Source organism: Tyto alba, unplaced genomic scaffold (genome assembly GCF_018691265.1).
Source record: "Tyto alba isolate M040663 unplaced genomic scaffold, T.alba_DEE_v4.0 Super-Scaffold_48, whole genome shotgun sequence".
Taxonomy (NCBI): domain Eukaryota; kingdom Metazoa; phylum Chordata; class Aves; order Strigiformes; family Tytonidae; genus Tyto; species Tyto alba.
In genome coordinates this window covers 15,622,231-15,639,021 of record NW_024881324.1, presented here as the reverse complement: position 1 = coordinate 15,639,021, position 16,791 = coordinate 15,622,231, and the positions used below count along the sequence as shown (strand labels likewise).

General features: G+C 42.3%; 1 protein-coding gene across 4 annotated transcripts; it reads left to right on the top strand.

Annotated features, from left to right (window-relative positions):
• The first annotated feature begins 165 nt into the window (after nucleotides 1-165).
• Nucleotides 166-16,791, top strand: LOC104361390 (serpin B12). Of its 4 annotated transcripts, none has more exons than XM_032992003.2 (8): nucleotides 166-495; nucleotides 8,530-8,714; nucleotides 10,316-10,429; nucleotides 10,792-10,923; nucleotides 11,798-11,915; nucleotides 13,159-13,301; nucleotides 14,880-15,050; nucleotides 15,174-16,791. In XM_032992003.2, the coding sequence occupies exons 1-8, from the start codon at nucleotides 396-398 to the stop codon at nucleotides 15,576-15,578; spliced, it is 1,368 nt and encodes a 455-aa protein (XP_032847894.2). In that variant the 5' UTR covers nucleotides 166-395; the 3' UTR covers nucleotides 15,579-16,791. The 4 variants fall into 4 exon arrangements, with proteins under 4 accessions (XP_032847894.2, XP_032847896.2, XP_032847895.2 ...); XM_032992004.2 differs by lacking the exon at nucleotides 166-495 and adding an exon at nucleotides 2,664-3,425; XM_009967518.3 differs by lacking the exon at nucleotides 166-495 and adding an exon at nucleotides 7,199-7,473.

Below are 16,791 nucleotides of genomic sequence, written 5' to 3'. Positions count from 1 at the left end.
TTGGAGACAGGAGTTCTGTTCTGATTCTTGGCCTTGCCAACCCACGAGAAGCCTTTAGTCACAATGAGCCAGTGGTTTCACCAATTTCCTACCTTCTGTGGACCTTTAATGGGCTCTAACACATTTTAATACCAGAGGGTTAACTGAAGTCATTGGCCCCTATCTTTGGAGATACTGAAGGGACAAACTCCCTCCAGAAACAATGGGAGGTGAGATCCTGCAGACCTCTGGGGGTCTTTCCTGATATGTGTCAGGTGTCACGATAACATGGATAGTAGTCTGAAGAAGAATGCAAAATATAACAATTTCTTTTCAGTCCATCCTGTCTGAAAAGGAATTGCCTGCGAAGATCTTTACCAGTTCAGTAACTTCAGTGATAGCTGAATGACTGGGAAATGTTTTATACACCCTGTCACTGTCTGATCTATTTTGGAGGCTGGGATCAGAGTTATCCAGAGCTGTCGTCGCTGGTTTCTACTGGTTCTTCTGTAGGAGGTGGGTCAGGGCATTGCACACGGGGTTGCTGACTGACCAGGCAGCTCCACAGGCAGGCCATACCTAGGCAAGATAGACTAGTTGCCTATAGTCTGTACAGTTTGTGTCTGAGCACTGACTCTTTGTCAGGTAGTTCCAGTTGTCCAGCAGCCATGTCACACTTATTGCTACATCTGTGCTGGTCTTCTAGACTGATAAAAATCCTCTGGCAGATTGCCCCATCCCTCTTTTTCTGACTGGATGAGATTTCCTGAAGGAGAAAAACTCAGACATTACTCTCTCAGCTTTTTCAGGTTCTGAAAACATTCCAGTCCAGGAGCCAGTCTACATTCAGTGGAGGTCATACTTTGTTTAAATGCTGACCAGAGCACTTAGCACATCCACACAAATTTATGTAAGCACATCTTCTCAGAGAGTTCCTTGTGGTAGCTTTTCCAGGAAGGGTTATCCCATGAAAGCAGAGAGAAACACTGCCTTGGGGTGGGGCACATCTTTCTGCACCTCCTGACTAATGCCAAGGTATCCCAGCCTATGCAAGGCAAGCAGATGTTAGAGATACAAAGCTGTCTTAGTCTACAGAAGGCAAGCCCATTTATGGGTCATTTATACACAGGGTAGCTTACCCATGAAAAGCTCAGGTTCATTTTTCACTTCTGCCTCTTCTCTCTACCACTCCCACTATGAAGCCTATCCATCTTGCAGCAGGTGAGGGAGAAGTATCAGTGAAGCTCCTGCTGCTGTGAGAAATGCTGTTACAGTCTATTGCTCGGTTCCACCCGTGCTGTCCTCTGGGCCTTGGGCAAGAAATTGCATGGGAGGACATGGGAAAACGTGTGTGGGAGCTTGTGTATTACGTGCTGAAAGGTGTTGGTTACAATGGAGAAAGTGAACATAGCTGAGGACTTGCTCAGATCACCAAGCTGCTCCACCTCACCTTTCAACAGAGCATTACTATTCAGTGATGGGTGATGGCCCTGATGGAACAAAGCAAGTTGTGGCTGGCTTTTGCAGGCAGTTGCAAATGTCAGTGTTATGTGTCTAGTCATCACCTCACTTGCTCAGATGCACAGTCATTGCCCACTTCCTGCTCCCAGTATTTTGTAGAAGAGAAGGGGTACCTCTTAATGTCTTGTGGTAACCTCTTAATGTTTTGTTTGTGGGGAAGAGCAGTTTGGTTTTGACACTTGAAAAATGCTACATAGAGCCAATTGGCCCCACTGGAAAAGCAGTACAGTTTTGAACCCTGAATATACTATCCTAAGGGCCTAGAAAAGGCAGAATTTGCACATACATTGACATTTCCTGAGGCAAAGCAGTTAAACTGATGCCAAGGAAGTTCTGAGGGAATACGTGTACAGAGCAAGTAAAATAAATTAATGGAGGAATTGTGTTAATATAGGAGGGAGAAAGCACAGAGATTGGAAGAAGGGAAGTCATGAAAGGTACTAAAAATACTTAGAATGTCACTGAAAAGAGGCTAGGACTCATAAAAGCAGCAGAAGAAAAGATACATGATATGGCAACGTGCAGAAATAAATTGAAAAAAAAAAAAACAACAAAAAACAAACAAACAAAAAAAACCCCAAAAAAACAACAAAACCAACAAAAAAACAAACAGAAAAAGAGACAGAACTGAGAAGGAAGACTAAGAAACACAACAGAAACATTCAGGAAGGAAAAAGAGAAACAAAGAAGTGAATGGCAGATGGAACTAAAAAGAAAAAAAACGAGGAAAAGAATAGGGGTAACAAGAACACTCATTTTATCATTGTATTTTGCATTGTTTACAAATCCCTCTTTTTGGATGGGCACTGGAGCCTGGGCAACTGGGCTGAGACCTTGGCAGAGGAGCAGGGAACAGCAAAGCTGGTGGGAGCTGTGCCTGAGGAAGAGGGTGGCCCAGCTTCAGCACTAGAAGGGAAGTGTGGGAAGGGCAAGATGGTGCTGGGAGACCTTCTTCCTCTTTCCTCCTTCCCCATTCACCATGTCTGATCCCTCAAATATCCTATGAATCCAAAGCCAGTTTTATGCTTTGTAGGAAAAAATAAGAGGTGAGAAAGGAAAGACAGAAAAATTTCAGGGCTGCAAAGGCACATATAACCCTAGAGAACTTAATTTTTACCCCTGAGTCCAGCTGCCATAACCCAAGGTTGCACCTGAGCTAAGTGGTGCCAATCTGGGGAGATCAAACACTGTGCTGGTGCAGTTCCATGCTTCCCATCTCTTTACTTCCCTCTCACTTTATGCTGGAGACATAACCTATGTCATCAACCACTCCCGGCCTTCTTTTATTCTTAACTCCAGTGATTTAAAAGAATACCCCCTGGCTGGGGATTCCTGTTACAGTTCAAGGAAATACTTGTTTCCCCTCTCTAATTAAGCTCCTTCCATACACATAAAGCTGACTCCCTACCTGAGAGAGAGAGATGGCTGTAGGCAACATAAAGCTCATTCATTTCCCATTCATTTGCTCTGTATCTGCAAGCAAGCTCTGCTCCAGACAGGGCTTCTCTGAATCCTGGCGTGAACCCTGCACACCCCTGTGGGCAGGCCAGACCCCGTCAAATCTGAAAGGGACTACACACAGCAGTACAGCCACGGATCTCTAGGGTTAATGCCCAATTTTCCAGCTGAGGGTGACTTGGCATTGCAATCAGCAGATGTTGCCAGCAGATACCGCCTGCCAAACTTGTTGGGCAGCTATGAGAGAAATACTATTAGCATATTGCTAGATATAGGGGAACCAGTCTTCTGCAGCAAACTTCATGTTGATGGCATTTGCATTAAATTGCCACATACTGCTATCATCAAGTGGTTAGAGGCTGAACTTTCCCACAAGAGAGTGCAAGATTTTTGTAATAGAGTATTCACAAGAACGTGCTCCCGAGATCAGCTGTTGTGCTCTTCATTTAACCTCTTCAGGCAATAAGGTAAACAATTATTTTTATTTTTTTTTTTTCCCCAATAACTTGTGATTTTTTTTTGGCAGATCCAAAGCAGTTTACAGATTGATAAAGTAAGCAACATGTTTACAGATGGGACAGAGGGGGGAGATACCTTTACAAGCCGCAGGCAGCAAAACACACTGCTAAAATTCAGGCTCAAGAGTTCACACAAAGGGAGCTGGTCTTCAGTGGGACATAGATGGGGAATTTAGGAACACATATCCAAATCTATGAATGTAAAGATTCTTGCCTAAATTTCACAGATCTCTGAAGCTGAAATTTCCTCAGGACATCTCTGCCCATCCAGAAAGCTCTAATTACCACATGACTGATCAGATCAGTGGCTTATACCAGAAAGTAGAGGCTTTTCTGCCTGTATCTCCAGAAGGGCTGAAGGGCAGGCTCTTTCAGAGCACCTCTACCCACTTGGGTAGAAATGGGCTTCACATGAAGTGATGGTGCTGTTGGCTTGGGCAAACTCACCTACAGAGTGGGAGATACAGGTTAATTTCCCTTCTTTACTCAGATTTCCATGACACAAGAAAAAGCCTTGAAATGGTCACTAGAAGAGAGAGAGGGCATGGAATTCTTTGACTGGGTGCTTAGGCGTTTCCCTGTACCCTGATCCCTGCTGCTGGGGGACTGTTTATGTTCTTAAAGAATGACTATATAAAATAGGAAGGGTGGAGTGGTATTCAGATTTTGTTTTGTTAGTGGGAGTGCTAGTCTTCACTATCAACATATTAGCTCTTGGGTTTGGCAACGACGTTTAAAAGCCTGCTGAGAAGCCTGTGCAGCTGCACAGAGGCATACCAAACATCTTGCCACTGTACAGCCTGTAACAGGCCAAGGTACATCCATGACTGTTCATGCAGGAATAATTGGCCTAGAAAGAAGTGGAAAAGATATTGTAAGTACTGATGCAAAATAATAAAAAACAGTCAGGAAAAGCCTGTTCTGGCATAAAAGTAGCAGCCTGAGAGGCTAAATTGTTTGGAAAATGAACTTGGTGACATTTCCCTCGAGAAGTTATTTTGTACTGAAATGTATTGATTTTTAATTTAAAGCATGTTACTTTGGAAATGCTTTGTGTCACATAGGGATGATTACAATTTCTGTGTTGTAGGGAATTTCATTTCTGTTTGTCACTTTCACTCCAAATCATCACAGAAACACTTGGAAATGTCTTTTTTTATGGATGGTCATGAAAAATAAGAAAGTCACTTCTACCAACCACTGATTTTTCATGTGAGGAGACAGTACAATCTGGCATGTGCTCCTTTTCTAGGATAGACACATGCCATTTCTGCCAAGTCTGTCTTTCTTTGTGCATGAGAAGCGAATGTGCATTAAAGCACCTTAATGGGAGTCAGATTGAATAAGTGAAACATGAAATGAGAATAATCATGTGGCATCAGGGAGAACAGGTTCCTTCTTGCTTACCTTGTATTAAATACAGAATTACCTTAAAAACAAGGCTACAGTGCTCTTAGCCTCTCCACCTTATTTACCGCCTCCTCTTGTTGACTGCATAATATAATCTAATACACCTATTAATTACGATAGTTTTGAGCACAGCTTTTTATTCTCTGAGAGCTTTTGTCTTTATTTCATCTACCCTTAGCTGAAAACGAACTGTAAAGAGAGAACAGATCATGAATAGTTCTAGAAGAGGAGTGTTCTTCATTTCACAGAGCCATGGAAGAAGTTTGTCATCTGTACAAGGTCTCGGGTATACAGTGGTTTCTTCTGAAGAAAGCTCTTTCCCTGGGTAGCTTCTTTCTCACGTATAACAGCGCCAGCAATTTCCATCTGACAGACTATATTAAAAGCTACTGAACCATCGTGCAAAGCATCTCCCTTCATCAGCAGTAAAGCCCCAACCCTGCTTGCTGCCTGCGCCATTGTTAATGTTCAGTGCAGACACTTTGGCTAGTGCAGAACGGCAGCTATGATCTTCCTGGCACACTTCTTCTGATCTTATATCTTCTCTCCTTACCACTCCAAGACCTTTTAAAAGTAACATTACCATTTGTTGTTCTCCGAACCCCACTGTCCTTGCAGTAACTCCAAAACTCTCACTGATTGAATGATTACATGGATTACACACATGGCTTTATGGTGTGGAATCATTCATACACTTGTGCCTGCACCAATTTAGATTAAGAAAGCTTACTAAAGCCTTTCAATCTGCAGTAAGAAAGTTTCTCCACCAGCCCACACCTCCCCTCCCTTGCTTTGGGTTTCCAGGGCAGCTCTCTAAGTAGTTCCCACTCACAAAACCACAGAGCTGGCCATAGTGTTTGCACCTGAACATCTCCCTGAAGACAGCCTGCTGTGTTTTCTAAAGGAGTGGCTACCTCAGTACACCAGGCACTCACTTTTAAAACCTGTTCCCAGCTCCTGGGCTCTCCCTCCATGCTTGGCAGTCAGTTCTCTCCCTGCAGGGTAGGGTGGAGGTGCCTCCTTCCTAATGAGGAAGTTTATTAACTCTTTTTTTCTCCTTGACTGGTTCGGAGGTTTGGGCACACCTACAATACGTCTCATGACCTACATTTGTGGTGAATGATTTCACAGCTCCAGTTCAGATCTTTCAAGAGGTGTGGAAGTGAAGCAATAGAAACTTCAGCACTAAAGAAGCACTGAGTTTTGTTTTCAGAAGCTTCTGGATAGTATGTAATAAAGGTAGAAGAAAATAGAAATTATTATTTAGTGCAATGTCTTTTTCTTGTGGTAAGATGACTGTGTTATTAAAAGGAAAATGAAAACCGTGTTTCATACCAAGACACAAACAGCAGAGCTTAGAACAGCTGTTTTCAGAATTAATGAGATATAGCTCATCTTTACTTTGTTTGTTCAGAGAACCTTTTGAGTATTTCTCCTCTGTTTTGCCCATTTGTAATAGGTCTTTATGCTAAGTACTTTGGGACTTCAGGGTAAAACAAACATCTCAGTATGAAACATGTATGAGCTTTTTCTTTCAGCATTGCAGATTCTTTCCACAGAGTATCAGTCAGAAACATGATGAAGCATTGATTATTGTTATGCTTTTCAAGCTAGTCAAAAGGTCAAGAAGCGCCTGCATTTGCCACATGTGGCACCTTCATATATTCAGCAACTTGACTTTTCAGCTCTTCCAAGCCACTGCAGAAATCTGTCTTAGGCTAAGTCTGCTTTCCTGGGGTCTAGAGTTCATTCCCATTGTCTGGCACTTGCTGTGGGCTAAGATGGCTTGACCAGATAAATGCTGCATCTCAGCTGAGCCACAACAACTCCCAACACCCTGGTAACTTCTGGCACCTGAGCTCCAGCTTTTCATGCAAAGTTTGTGTCTGGCTCATGGCTGAGTGAGAGGTAGCATGCATTTTGCATCTTGAGGACAACGCAAGACATTTTGAGTAGCTCTTTCAGTAAAGAGAACTCTGGGAAGGTCAGGCTTTCTGTGAGGAGAGGACTGTGGCTGTTGTAGAAGAGCTTGTGCCTTGGTGGGAGTGCTGGGTGTCAGTAGAGCATTGGCTGGAAGGGGATGGATGTCCCCATCACCAGGCAGCCCCTTCCCAAGAAGGCCCTCGACCCCTCAAAGGGGCTGCTGGATGCCAACAGCCCAGGACAGGCTGTACAAGGGCTCAGCTGGTAAAAAGTGCTGAAGTTCAGCTTTGCACCAGCCTTTCTCCACCCTTCTGGTGACGCAGGCTGGAGCTCCTCACATAACTTGGCCTTGTAGGCTGCAGCAGCTGGGCAGCACAGGGCTGAGAAAGAGCGCCTGCTCTGCCGTGGCCTTCTGTGGGCGGTGGGAATACCCACCCGGCTGTTCACTCTCCCATCTTTTCAACTGAGAGGAGGTCTGGCAGCTTGCTACGGACCCGACCCGTGCTCGTCCCAGTGCAGGCTGAAAGCTGGAACCAGCCAGATCTGTGCCGCGGGAGACACGAGGGCCTGCTCTCCATACTGTGGCTGTGCATTTTCCCCTAAGTAAAGCACCTTTCTGGATCACCAGCCACAGCTACTCATCTCTGTGTCTACAAGCAAGCAGGTTTGTATGCTTTGCTTTTCACACATTTGTGGTGTGCTGTCCAAAATATCATTTGTTTGACACTGAAAGTGATGTGGGGTTTTTTGGGTACAGTGATTCCAGAAAAGCTCATGTGATCCCACTGGTACCCACACAACAGTTTTATAATTCTTCTCCTAAGGGATAGGAAAGGAGTCTCTAAACCCATTTTTTTCTTTTTCAGATGGCCTCCTGCTTGCAAGGACCAAGCTGGAACTTGGTCCCAATTTGTTCTTAACAGAATGGATTTAATGTAAATAACCTGTGGGAAATGTATCAGATTGTAATGTTTCTAGTACAAAAGGAAAGAGTGACACAGATCTTGTCATATCATTAAGCAGAAATGTGCAGACTTATTTTCAGGGCTGTTGAACAGTTTCTTTGCTTGAATTTTTTAATTGTGTCTCCTGCTTGACTATGTGGCTCCTGGAAAAGTCATGAAGAGGAAAAAAGTGTATTTCAAAATGTTCGTGTTTCCATATGTAGTTCAGTCTCCATAGCTGTTAATGACATTTTTTCATATATGAAAACATATGATTAACAGCATTTTTATTTTTATAAGCCTGTTGTTTGAAACCTTCATACCACAGCTGTGGTTACCAGACATGGTTATATGCAGGAGTAGTTACTGTCACCAAGTTTCTGTCGTATATGTTTCAAGAGGAAAGAGTTGACATAACTGCATACATCAAACCAGTTTGGAGAAGGAAGATGTTAATCCACAGTTGACTGATTTCAATACCATGATCTGAAATAAGATACACAATAGTATAAGACAGGAAAATGATCCTTTCTGAGGAATTCACGTATGTTCTGAGCGTGGGTCCCTTTTCCAAACCCACTGTGTCCTTGCTCCTGCTGTGTATCATAGACTGACAGATGTGTGCAAGGTTGGCTGTTTCAAACTCTCAGAATTCATAAAACTTCTATTATTTAGCAGCCAACTATGCGACAATCTCAGGGCAGACAGATGCTTCACAGTGTGATCTAGCTAGGCACCAAGCTGCATTAAATTTCTTCTTTCCTTTGTGCCCCCAGTCAGCAGCTGCTTCATGATGGGCTCCATTTCTAGACCAGTTACTGAGTTTTGCCTTGATCTCTACAATAAACTCAACAGAAACGCAGAGGACACAAACATTGTCTTCTCTCCAATGAGCATTTCTGTTGCCTTGGCCCTGGTCTACCTTGGTGCAAAGAACAACACTGCTGCTCAGATAGAAAAAGTAAGTATTAATGAAACATGCCAAGATGCTTCCACATTGCTTGCTGTTCCCTTAATGGAAATGTTTGGCATCCTAGCACGACACGTGTGCAAGCGTGTTGTAGGAAACAAGCAGGAATACAAGCACAGATGCTGCCTTCACAGCTGTGCTTGGTGAGCTATGATCCTTGCCGTCTGCTTGTGTGAGTCGCACCATGCCCCCCTGCAGACCCGGGAGCATGGAGAGAGCTGAATGAGAGGAGGAGATACAGCACAGTGGGGGACCCTGGCTTTCCCCCAGCCTGCTGCCACAATGTCAGACTTTGTTTCAAAATTACAGGCAGGCGCTTCCTCTCCTGATTGCTATGAGAATCCTGAAAGTGTGAATCTGGGTGGGTAGTGGGGAGAGTTGCAGAAACCTGAAGAGATTGCACCTGGGTAGCTGGAAGTGTTAGCTCACTTATTGCTTATGGCATTCAAGAGTCAAAATGTCTCACCAGCAGAGCTCACAGGGACCCAGGTGGGCAGGGAGGAGGTGAAAAAGGCCACCCCTCCAATCCCTGCGCCTGTACTCCCCGCAGTGCAAGCTCTGCTTTCTACACTCTTGTTTGTGCCCATGAGCAGGGAAAAACCAACAATCTCAAGGCAGAGGTTCTTGTCAGTAGCTGGCTCTGTACTGGTAGATCTTCATCCATTATATCCTAACACTGCCACGTGCACAGTCCGGCTGCCTTCCTCACGGTTCCCAGGCTGCGGTGGGTTGACCTTGGCTGGCCGCTGCCAGGTGCCCACCCAGCCACTCTCTCCCTCCTCCTCTTCAACAAGGACAGGGAGAGAAAATAAGATGCAAGAACTTGTGGGTACAGATAGGGACAGGGACATCACTCACCAATTACTGTCAGGGCCAAACGGGGTCCACTTGTTTTGGAGCTGGCTGGAACCAGCTCTGTTCGACATGCGGACAGCCCCTGCTCTCCTTGCACAGAGGCCACCCCGGCAGCCCCCTGGCTACCATAACCTTGTCATATAAACCCAATACACAGGGAATCTTGCTTATTTTAGGAAAGCAATGAGGATCCGGTATCCTCACTAAAAAAGATTAAGTCTACGTATGATGCAACATTATTCTAATGGAGAAGCTGCTGGAAATTCTCCAGTGAGATATTTGCACATTAGAAAGAAGGACCGTTTTCCATTAAGAGCACTGTGGTTTTGATATATCTCCTAAGCTGATGCAAAGATTAAGAATGATTGCAAAAAGACAGTTCTGATGTTTTCAAAGAAAACTATTTTTATCTCTTTGCCCGAGGCAACTTTTTGTTTTGAAATTTAAGGCAACTGTAGCAATAAAAATACAAATGAAATGCAAACATTTTGAGGTAGTGGAGAATAACATTTTTAGAGATTAAGAGCAAGTTCTTCTTCATTTGCTAATATAAAAATGTGAATTTGAACATGGGTATACGAACAATTTCAAGTTTGTCATTTCAGCCTGACTGAAGCTGAGCAAATATCTTTCATAAATCTACACCATTTATCTAGGACAGTATAGCAAATCTTTTAAACAAGGAAAATGCTTTTATCCCAGTTACAGTGACTATAATTTCACATCTTCAACTGCAGGTGCTCCATGTCAAGAAAACTGCAGGAAGAATGAGCCTTGGATCTGATATTGAGAGCGCAGCCCCAGAAATGGGGCCAGAACGAAGCCAGGAGAGACAGCCTTCCCTCTTGCAGGTGGGTCCTTGGATGGGGAGCACCCGAGCCTTTCCTTCACTCCAGAGCAGGCTACCAGGTATAAAACCCTGGATCTGCCACTGGAGGGAGTCAGGATCACATGCACGGAGTCTGCCTAATTCACTAGGAAATGCCTGATACAAGGTGTTACTTTATTAAGGGCCAAGTCTTCCATGAAGTCAATACCAAAGCCTTCAGTGATCTCATCTGCAGGAGGACCAGGCTACAAAGCTTAGACTAGCTGGACTTAAAATTCAGTACAGCAGGAGTTAGCTCTATAGTGTAATCTAATTAGGATGCAAACTAACAACCAAAACTATATGGAGGAATTGTTATAAATGTTGTGTTTGTAATATTCCCAGTGTAACGGGGATGGGGACCTTAACCATAAAGAGTTCCAGGCGCTGCTGTTACAACTACAAAACCTTGGTGAAAGATATGTTTTAACCCTGGCCAACAATCTCTTTATACAACAAGGATTTGTACTCCAGCAGGTAAGTTACCTGTATCTGCTAACTGCTGTGGCTCTGACCTCAAGCTTCCCTGTAACTGTGATCCTCGCTGTTGTCCCCGTCACGTGTATATTGGAGCAGTTCATGTGCTTCTTGGAGCCTGTATCTCTTGGGGCTGCTGGAAGAGAGACAAGTGTCCACTTTCAATTCTTTTGTTAAAAGAAAAACCACCCGGTGGATATCAATGGCTATAGAGTGAAAATAAAGCAGGGGTCTGTTCGCTTTTGGCATATGTCTACACTGAGCCAGAGCCGTGACTGCAGCCAAAAATGGCCTGTTCAAACTCTCTGTGAGCTACTTGTGGGCTTGCAAGTGGCACGTCTGGGCAGCAGTAATCTTGGAGAGGGCTCATCACTGATGTTATACAGTTGCTGAGTAGAGCTACTGTGCTGAACTTCTTACTCCTTTCCTACTGAATGACAGAGTGGTCTCTAGACTACCTAGTATGGATAAATTGATAGTCACATCTTTGCTTTTCTGTCAATTATTTCTGTTGAATGATTTGGATACTTAAGCATTAAACAACACATCTTGCATCTTCTCTAATCTGTTGTTTTTATCTGGACCTCAGGTATGTGGTTCTCTGTGGGAAGACTTTCTTTGGGCTTTCTTTTTACTTAATTACTTCTTTTTTTTTTTTTTTTTTTTTTTGCATATGCCATAGAATAATTATCTCTTCTTCAAAGATTCTGTGAATAAACTTCAGATAGTTAATGTTTCCAAAATGAAATTTTGCCTTATGGAGTCAACAGGTCCTTCACCATTTCTAAAATAATTCTGAACCATTGATTTCTTTCAAAAAGGAATAAGTTCTTAACAGATTTGACTAATTAATAATTCCTACTTTGCTTTACAGAAATTTCTAATGTGTTCTAAGGAACTGTATGGAGCAATGCTGCAAACAGTGGACTTTCATGGTGCTGTTGAAGCTGCCAGAATGAAAATTAACACTTGGGTTGAAAGTGAGACACAAGGTAAAACAAAGTAAAACTATAGCCATACTATCACTGCCTCTTTACACTGCTTCAACAAAAGAAATTCCAGGGTATGAAAAGCAAAGACTTGTTCCTATATCTGGGTGTTCAGTCTTATGCTGTTTAAAGACAGTTTGCCTTCCCATCCACTCTTGAAACACTTGAGTAAGTTATCAGCTAAATTATTTCTGAATTAAAGGTGTGTTTGTTGTCAAAGAATTTTGTATTCTCACCCTTATGCTTGGCATGATAACTGCAATAATATCTATAAGGATTGACCAGACAAATTGCTTCCGTGAACAGCCACAAATGCAGATACAGGACAGCAGGGGATGGAGGCTGTGAGGTTCATGGCGGGACTGGGAACAGCCTGGGGTGGAGCAGGGAGGAGGACGACTGAGGAGCTGATTATATAGAGAGCAATGCCCACAAAGACAAGAGATGTGACCACCAGCAAGACTCCTTATCACAAGTGATAGTTCTTTCCCTTAATAGACTAGCAGGGGTCATTGGCTCTTGATGATCAGACTAAACATGATACATGCCATTTTCCTTTAGTTTTTGCCAGAGCTGCAGTATTACCAGGATGAAAATTTTCTAAATCTAGCTGAACATAAACCAGAGCTTACTGGGGGACAGGCAAACAGATTTGAAGGCTTCTGTAATTTCTCAGTTGCCCATCTCCTGACCAAACCTGTCCTTGTACTGACAGAGTGGCCTGTGACTGGTGTGGGGAAGAGGTGTTAACCCCAGTTGGCTCCCAGTAAGAGGGATGAAGGTTCAGGAACCACCTTGCACAGGGTTAGGAGTCATCGTTGCTCTGGGTGCTCATATGAAGCCTGTGGACCTGCTAACTCCTACTTCAGCCTCTGTATAGAAAGTCAAAAGTTCTACAGTTGGTTAACTGCTGTGCTTGGTGCGAAAGGAAAGTTGCCCTCATGTAACCCGAAGTATGTGATTTATTGTGCTGCCTCCTTCCCTGGGTTAATGTCACCTGGCACATACGTATGGTCACTGACAGTTGACTAATTTGGTGACCCCCACTCCCCACTGTCCTGCCTGGCTAGTAACAGTGCAGAGGAATCTACCATTTGTTTGCCTAAATTGTCCCTGTCCTTTGAATAAACCAAGAACTGGATTTCTAAGTTTCTCCAAAACTAAGTTCACAGACAGCTAATTAAGTCTTGGTACAGAGTCTTAATGACAACTAACAATTTACTGAGTATTCCAAAATTTCCTTTAGGTAAAATCAAGGAACTCTTTGCTCCTGGTGTGATCAATGCACATGCATTGCTGGTGCTGGTGAATGTAATCTACTTCAAAGCATCCTGGGAACACAAGTTTGAGGAACAAAAAACAGTACAGAGAGATTTTAAACTGAATCAGGTACATCTATATTCTGTAAATCTTAACATTATTTACCCTAGATACTGTGAGTGTTGTAGCAAGCATAATATCAAAGCACAATGTCCAGGGCTCATTTGGGTAAGGTGTGGGTGTGCTGGGAATTTAACCTGCGTCTCCTGTTGGGTAGAGGTGGCAGGAGGGTTTTTCACAGAAAAGCATAATCTGTACTGAAAAAATATTTAAGACTCAGAATTTGCAACAACTCAGAGTTTTGCTTTGGTGACTGGCAAAATGCAAGTGTTAGCCCTGATTAGCACTTTTGAACATACTAGTCATTACAAGTAGTTGTCATGCATAGAAAGCAGATCTGAACATCCCATTTCATATAGGCTCTAAGGGGTCATCCCAGTGTTTATAAGTTCAATACAATTTAACATTAGTTATGCATTTGAGAGATTAAAACAGACAAAACACACTAACCCAGATAGTAACAAACTACAAAAATGCAATTGCAATTTGAAAAAGGAGAAATTATTATAGGATATTTCATTTTTTTAATTGTATTTGCAACATTTGAAAGTTTATTTTAAATATATTTTAATTTTTAGCCCTTTTTTTCTGTGTTAGGGATGTCACCAAATCCTTCATTGTTTAACTAAGTTATTGTCAATATGGTTGCAAATTTATTTCTTTAACAAGCACGTTCCTCCAAGTATTGTGTGTGCCCTTTAAGTCTAATAGACATTATCAAAAAGACAGCCCAAAACATTTACTTTCATTTAATTCAGTTTTGTCTTCTTTCCATACTTGTGCCAGTATTCTGTTTGTTCTCATCCATAACAAAAGAAAAAAACCCAACAGATTTAAGTCTGATCTTAAGTTGCAGAGCTTTGTATGGGAAAAATTCTCTTCTGAGAGTTCCTCATATATCAAAGGAAAAGATCAGAAAAACATATATTTCTAGTTATTGTGTTGCATTCCACTGTTAAGACATTGTTAAGAAATTGTCATATTGGGTACTTACATCTGTGACTTTAAATATGTCTTTGATTAGGGATATTGGCAATGGTCTACAGCTGAGAACATTTGGTGCACTGCTGCAGTAGGAAAAACTAGAGAAGCTGTATAGATTTTTCTTCATATGATAGTCAATACTAGCAGGATTTTTGCTGAAAGTGTGTCATCTAACAAAAGTCTTCTTTCACCGCTTTAGAAGCTAGCTAAGAAGTTATCTAACTGTAAAAGGAAACTTGAACCTTTATAAAGCTTTCTGATAACCCCATCACATAAAAGGCAAGATAACAAGACCTAGAAGAGGATGCTTGAGAAATGCTATGATTTTGCTCTTAACCTATTTATTGCTTCCTGTCTCAACAATCAGTCTGATAAATGACAGCTTGATTCTTGCAGTGCTATTTTTTCAAAGAATTATCCCTTTTATTTATGCATGGCAAAGCTGATGTTTTGTGCGTCAGTGTAGATGCAACAAAATAAAGAAAAATGTTCAGCCTAACAGCAATTACTGCTGAAACCCTGACTACTGATATTACACCTATAGTAAGTTTAAATGTTAAGAGCTGTATTGCTTAAGTAACTGTATAATTTTCTTTTAAATAGAATGAGAAAAAACCTGTGCAGATGATGTATCAGAAAGGCACATTTAAATTAGGCTACATTGAGGAGATGAGTGCTCAGGTCCTTGAACTCCCTTATGCTCAGAAGTCATTGAGCATGATCATCCTGCTGCCAGGTGACACGGATGATGGATCTACCAGTGGGCTGGAGCAGGTAAGGCAGTATAGATCCTGGGCTGTGGCTGAAAGTTGTTTATCTGAATTAAGGCTGGGTAAAGACCTAAACTTTTCAAAGCTGCCCGCCTATTTTAAGCTCTTTTTCCCCCCCATCTTCTAGATTGAAAGCACAATGACCTATGAAAATTTAATGCTGTGGGCCTCTTCAGAGCACATGTTTGAGACAACAGTGGAGGTATACCTCCCCCGGTTCAAGCTTGAAGGCACCTTTAACCTCAATGAGGTATTACAAGAGATGGGGATGACTGACATCTTCACCGAATCAAAAGCTGATCTTTCTGCAATGTCGTTTGCAAAATCTCTGGTGCTGTCAAATGTTATCCATAAGACATACGTGGAAGTCAATGAGGAAGGTACTGTAGCAGCAGCTGGTACAGGAGCTGTAATTGTGAGGAGGTCTCTTCCTCTCACAGAGGTGTTTATGGCTGACCACCCTTTCTTATTCTTTATAAGACACAATCCAAGCAATACCATTCTTTTCTTTGGCAAACTTTGCTCACCTTAAAATCAGAACCATTTTCTAACACTGTGAGAAACACCTGGATGAAAATCAGAAATTGTACTTTTCCCCCAATTCATTCTTAATCCTTTGACATCTAGTTTGTATTTCAAAGTAATCACTACAACCAATTTAGCTTAGAACCCATCAACTGGATGCTCTGTCGCTAGGCTCCTTGAATTCTAAATATTGATCTGAATCCAGAACAGGAGTAAATATTGCCTTAAACTCACTGGATATAAATAACATTTTGTTTCCTCAGTGCCCACATATGCTCCTGTATTTCTGCATTCATATATGTTCCTGCATATTAATAATGGTGACAATAGGGTGGAGGTTAGATGGGACCTCTGGAGGTTGTCTGGTCCACCTTCCCTGCTCAATCCCTACATTTGGTTGCCCAGGACCATGTCCAGATGGCTTTTGGATATCTCCAAGGACAGAGACTCCACCACCTCTCTGGACAACCTCCCCTAAGTGCTCCTAAGTTCTCAGATGTCTCCAAAGAGAATTTTGTATGTACGATGTCTGCAGGAACAGGATACAAACCCACACATTTCTATAGATGGTTAATTATTTACATAGTAAAGAAGGCTGCCTTTTATACAGGGATAAATCAAGTGATTTCAGTCTCAAAGAATAGGAGGAAAATAGCCTAAAGCACCCCACTGAAATTACTGACATGGAAAACTGTAGCCATGAACTTCCAAGAGATGTGTTTTCTTCCTTGCATGTTGCTGTCTGGTGAATTTTAATGATCTGAGATGCAGATCTGAAAGTCAGGGCTCTCTCCATGCTCTGAGAAATGAAGAAGGGTTTTGTAAAGGGCAGTGTAAATCACAGAAATCAGTTGAACATAAAGTGGAAAGGTTTTTAGTCTGTGGGAGAAAAATAAAATTTGCCGCTGACTGACAAGGAGACATTACTGCTAATCTCATGGTTTAACATGAGTGACATATTCCTTAGAGGGATTCTGCATGAGATTTAACAAATTAACATTTGCAATGTGCTTTATGACCCATGAAAGGGAAAATATACATTAGCCATTCACCATATAATAATTGTGTGGAAAGCACACTCATGTTCTGCATTCATGATTACCATAGTTTATGCGTTGTAAATTACCTGGGGCTCTTTGGACAAGAAAATCTAGGAAATAAGTGTGAATGATAACTGAGCAAGAACAGACCGGGGCAGGAAAATAAACGAGTTAAATAAA

Bases quoted from the DNA above. Each gene is read 5' to 3' on its own strand.
- LOC104361390 (XM_032992003.2), top strand. From the start codon at position 396: ATGTTTTATACACCCTGTCACTGTCTGATCTATTTTGGAGGCTGGGAT. The intron at 496-8,529 runs GTGGGTCAGGGC...TTGTGCCCCCAG, and splicing joins TACTGGTTCTTCTGTAGGAG to TCAGCAGCTGCTTCATGATG. The intron at 10,430-10,791 runs GTGGGTCCTTGG...TAATATTCCCAG, and splicing joins GACAGCCTTCCCTCTTGCAG to TGTAACGGGGATGGGGACCT.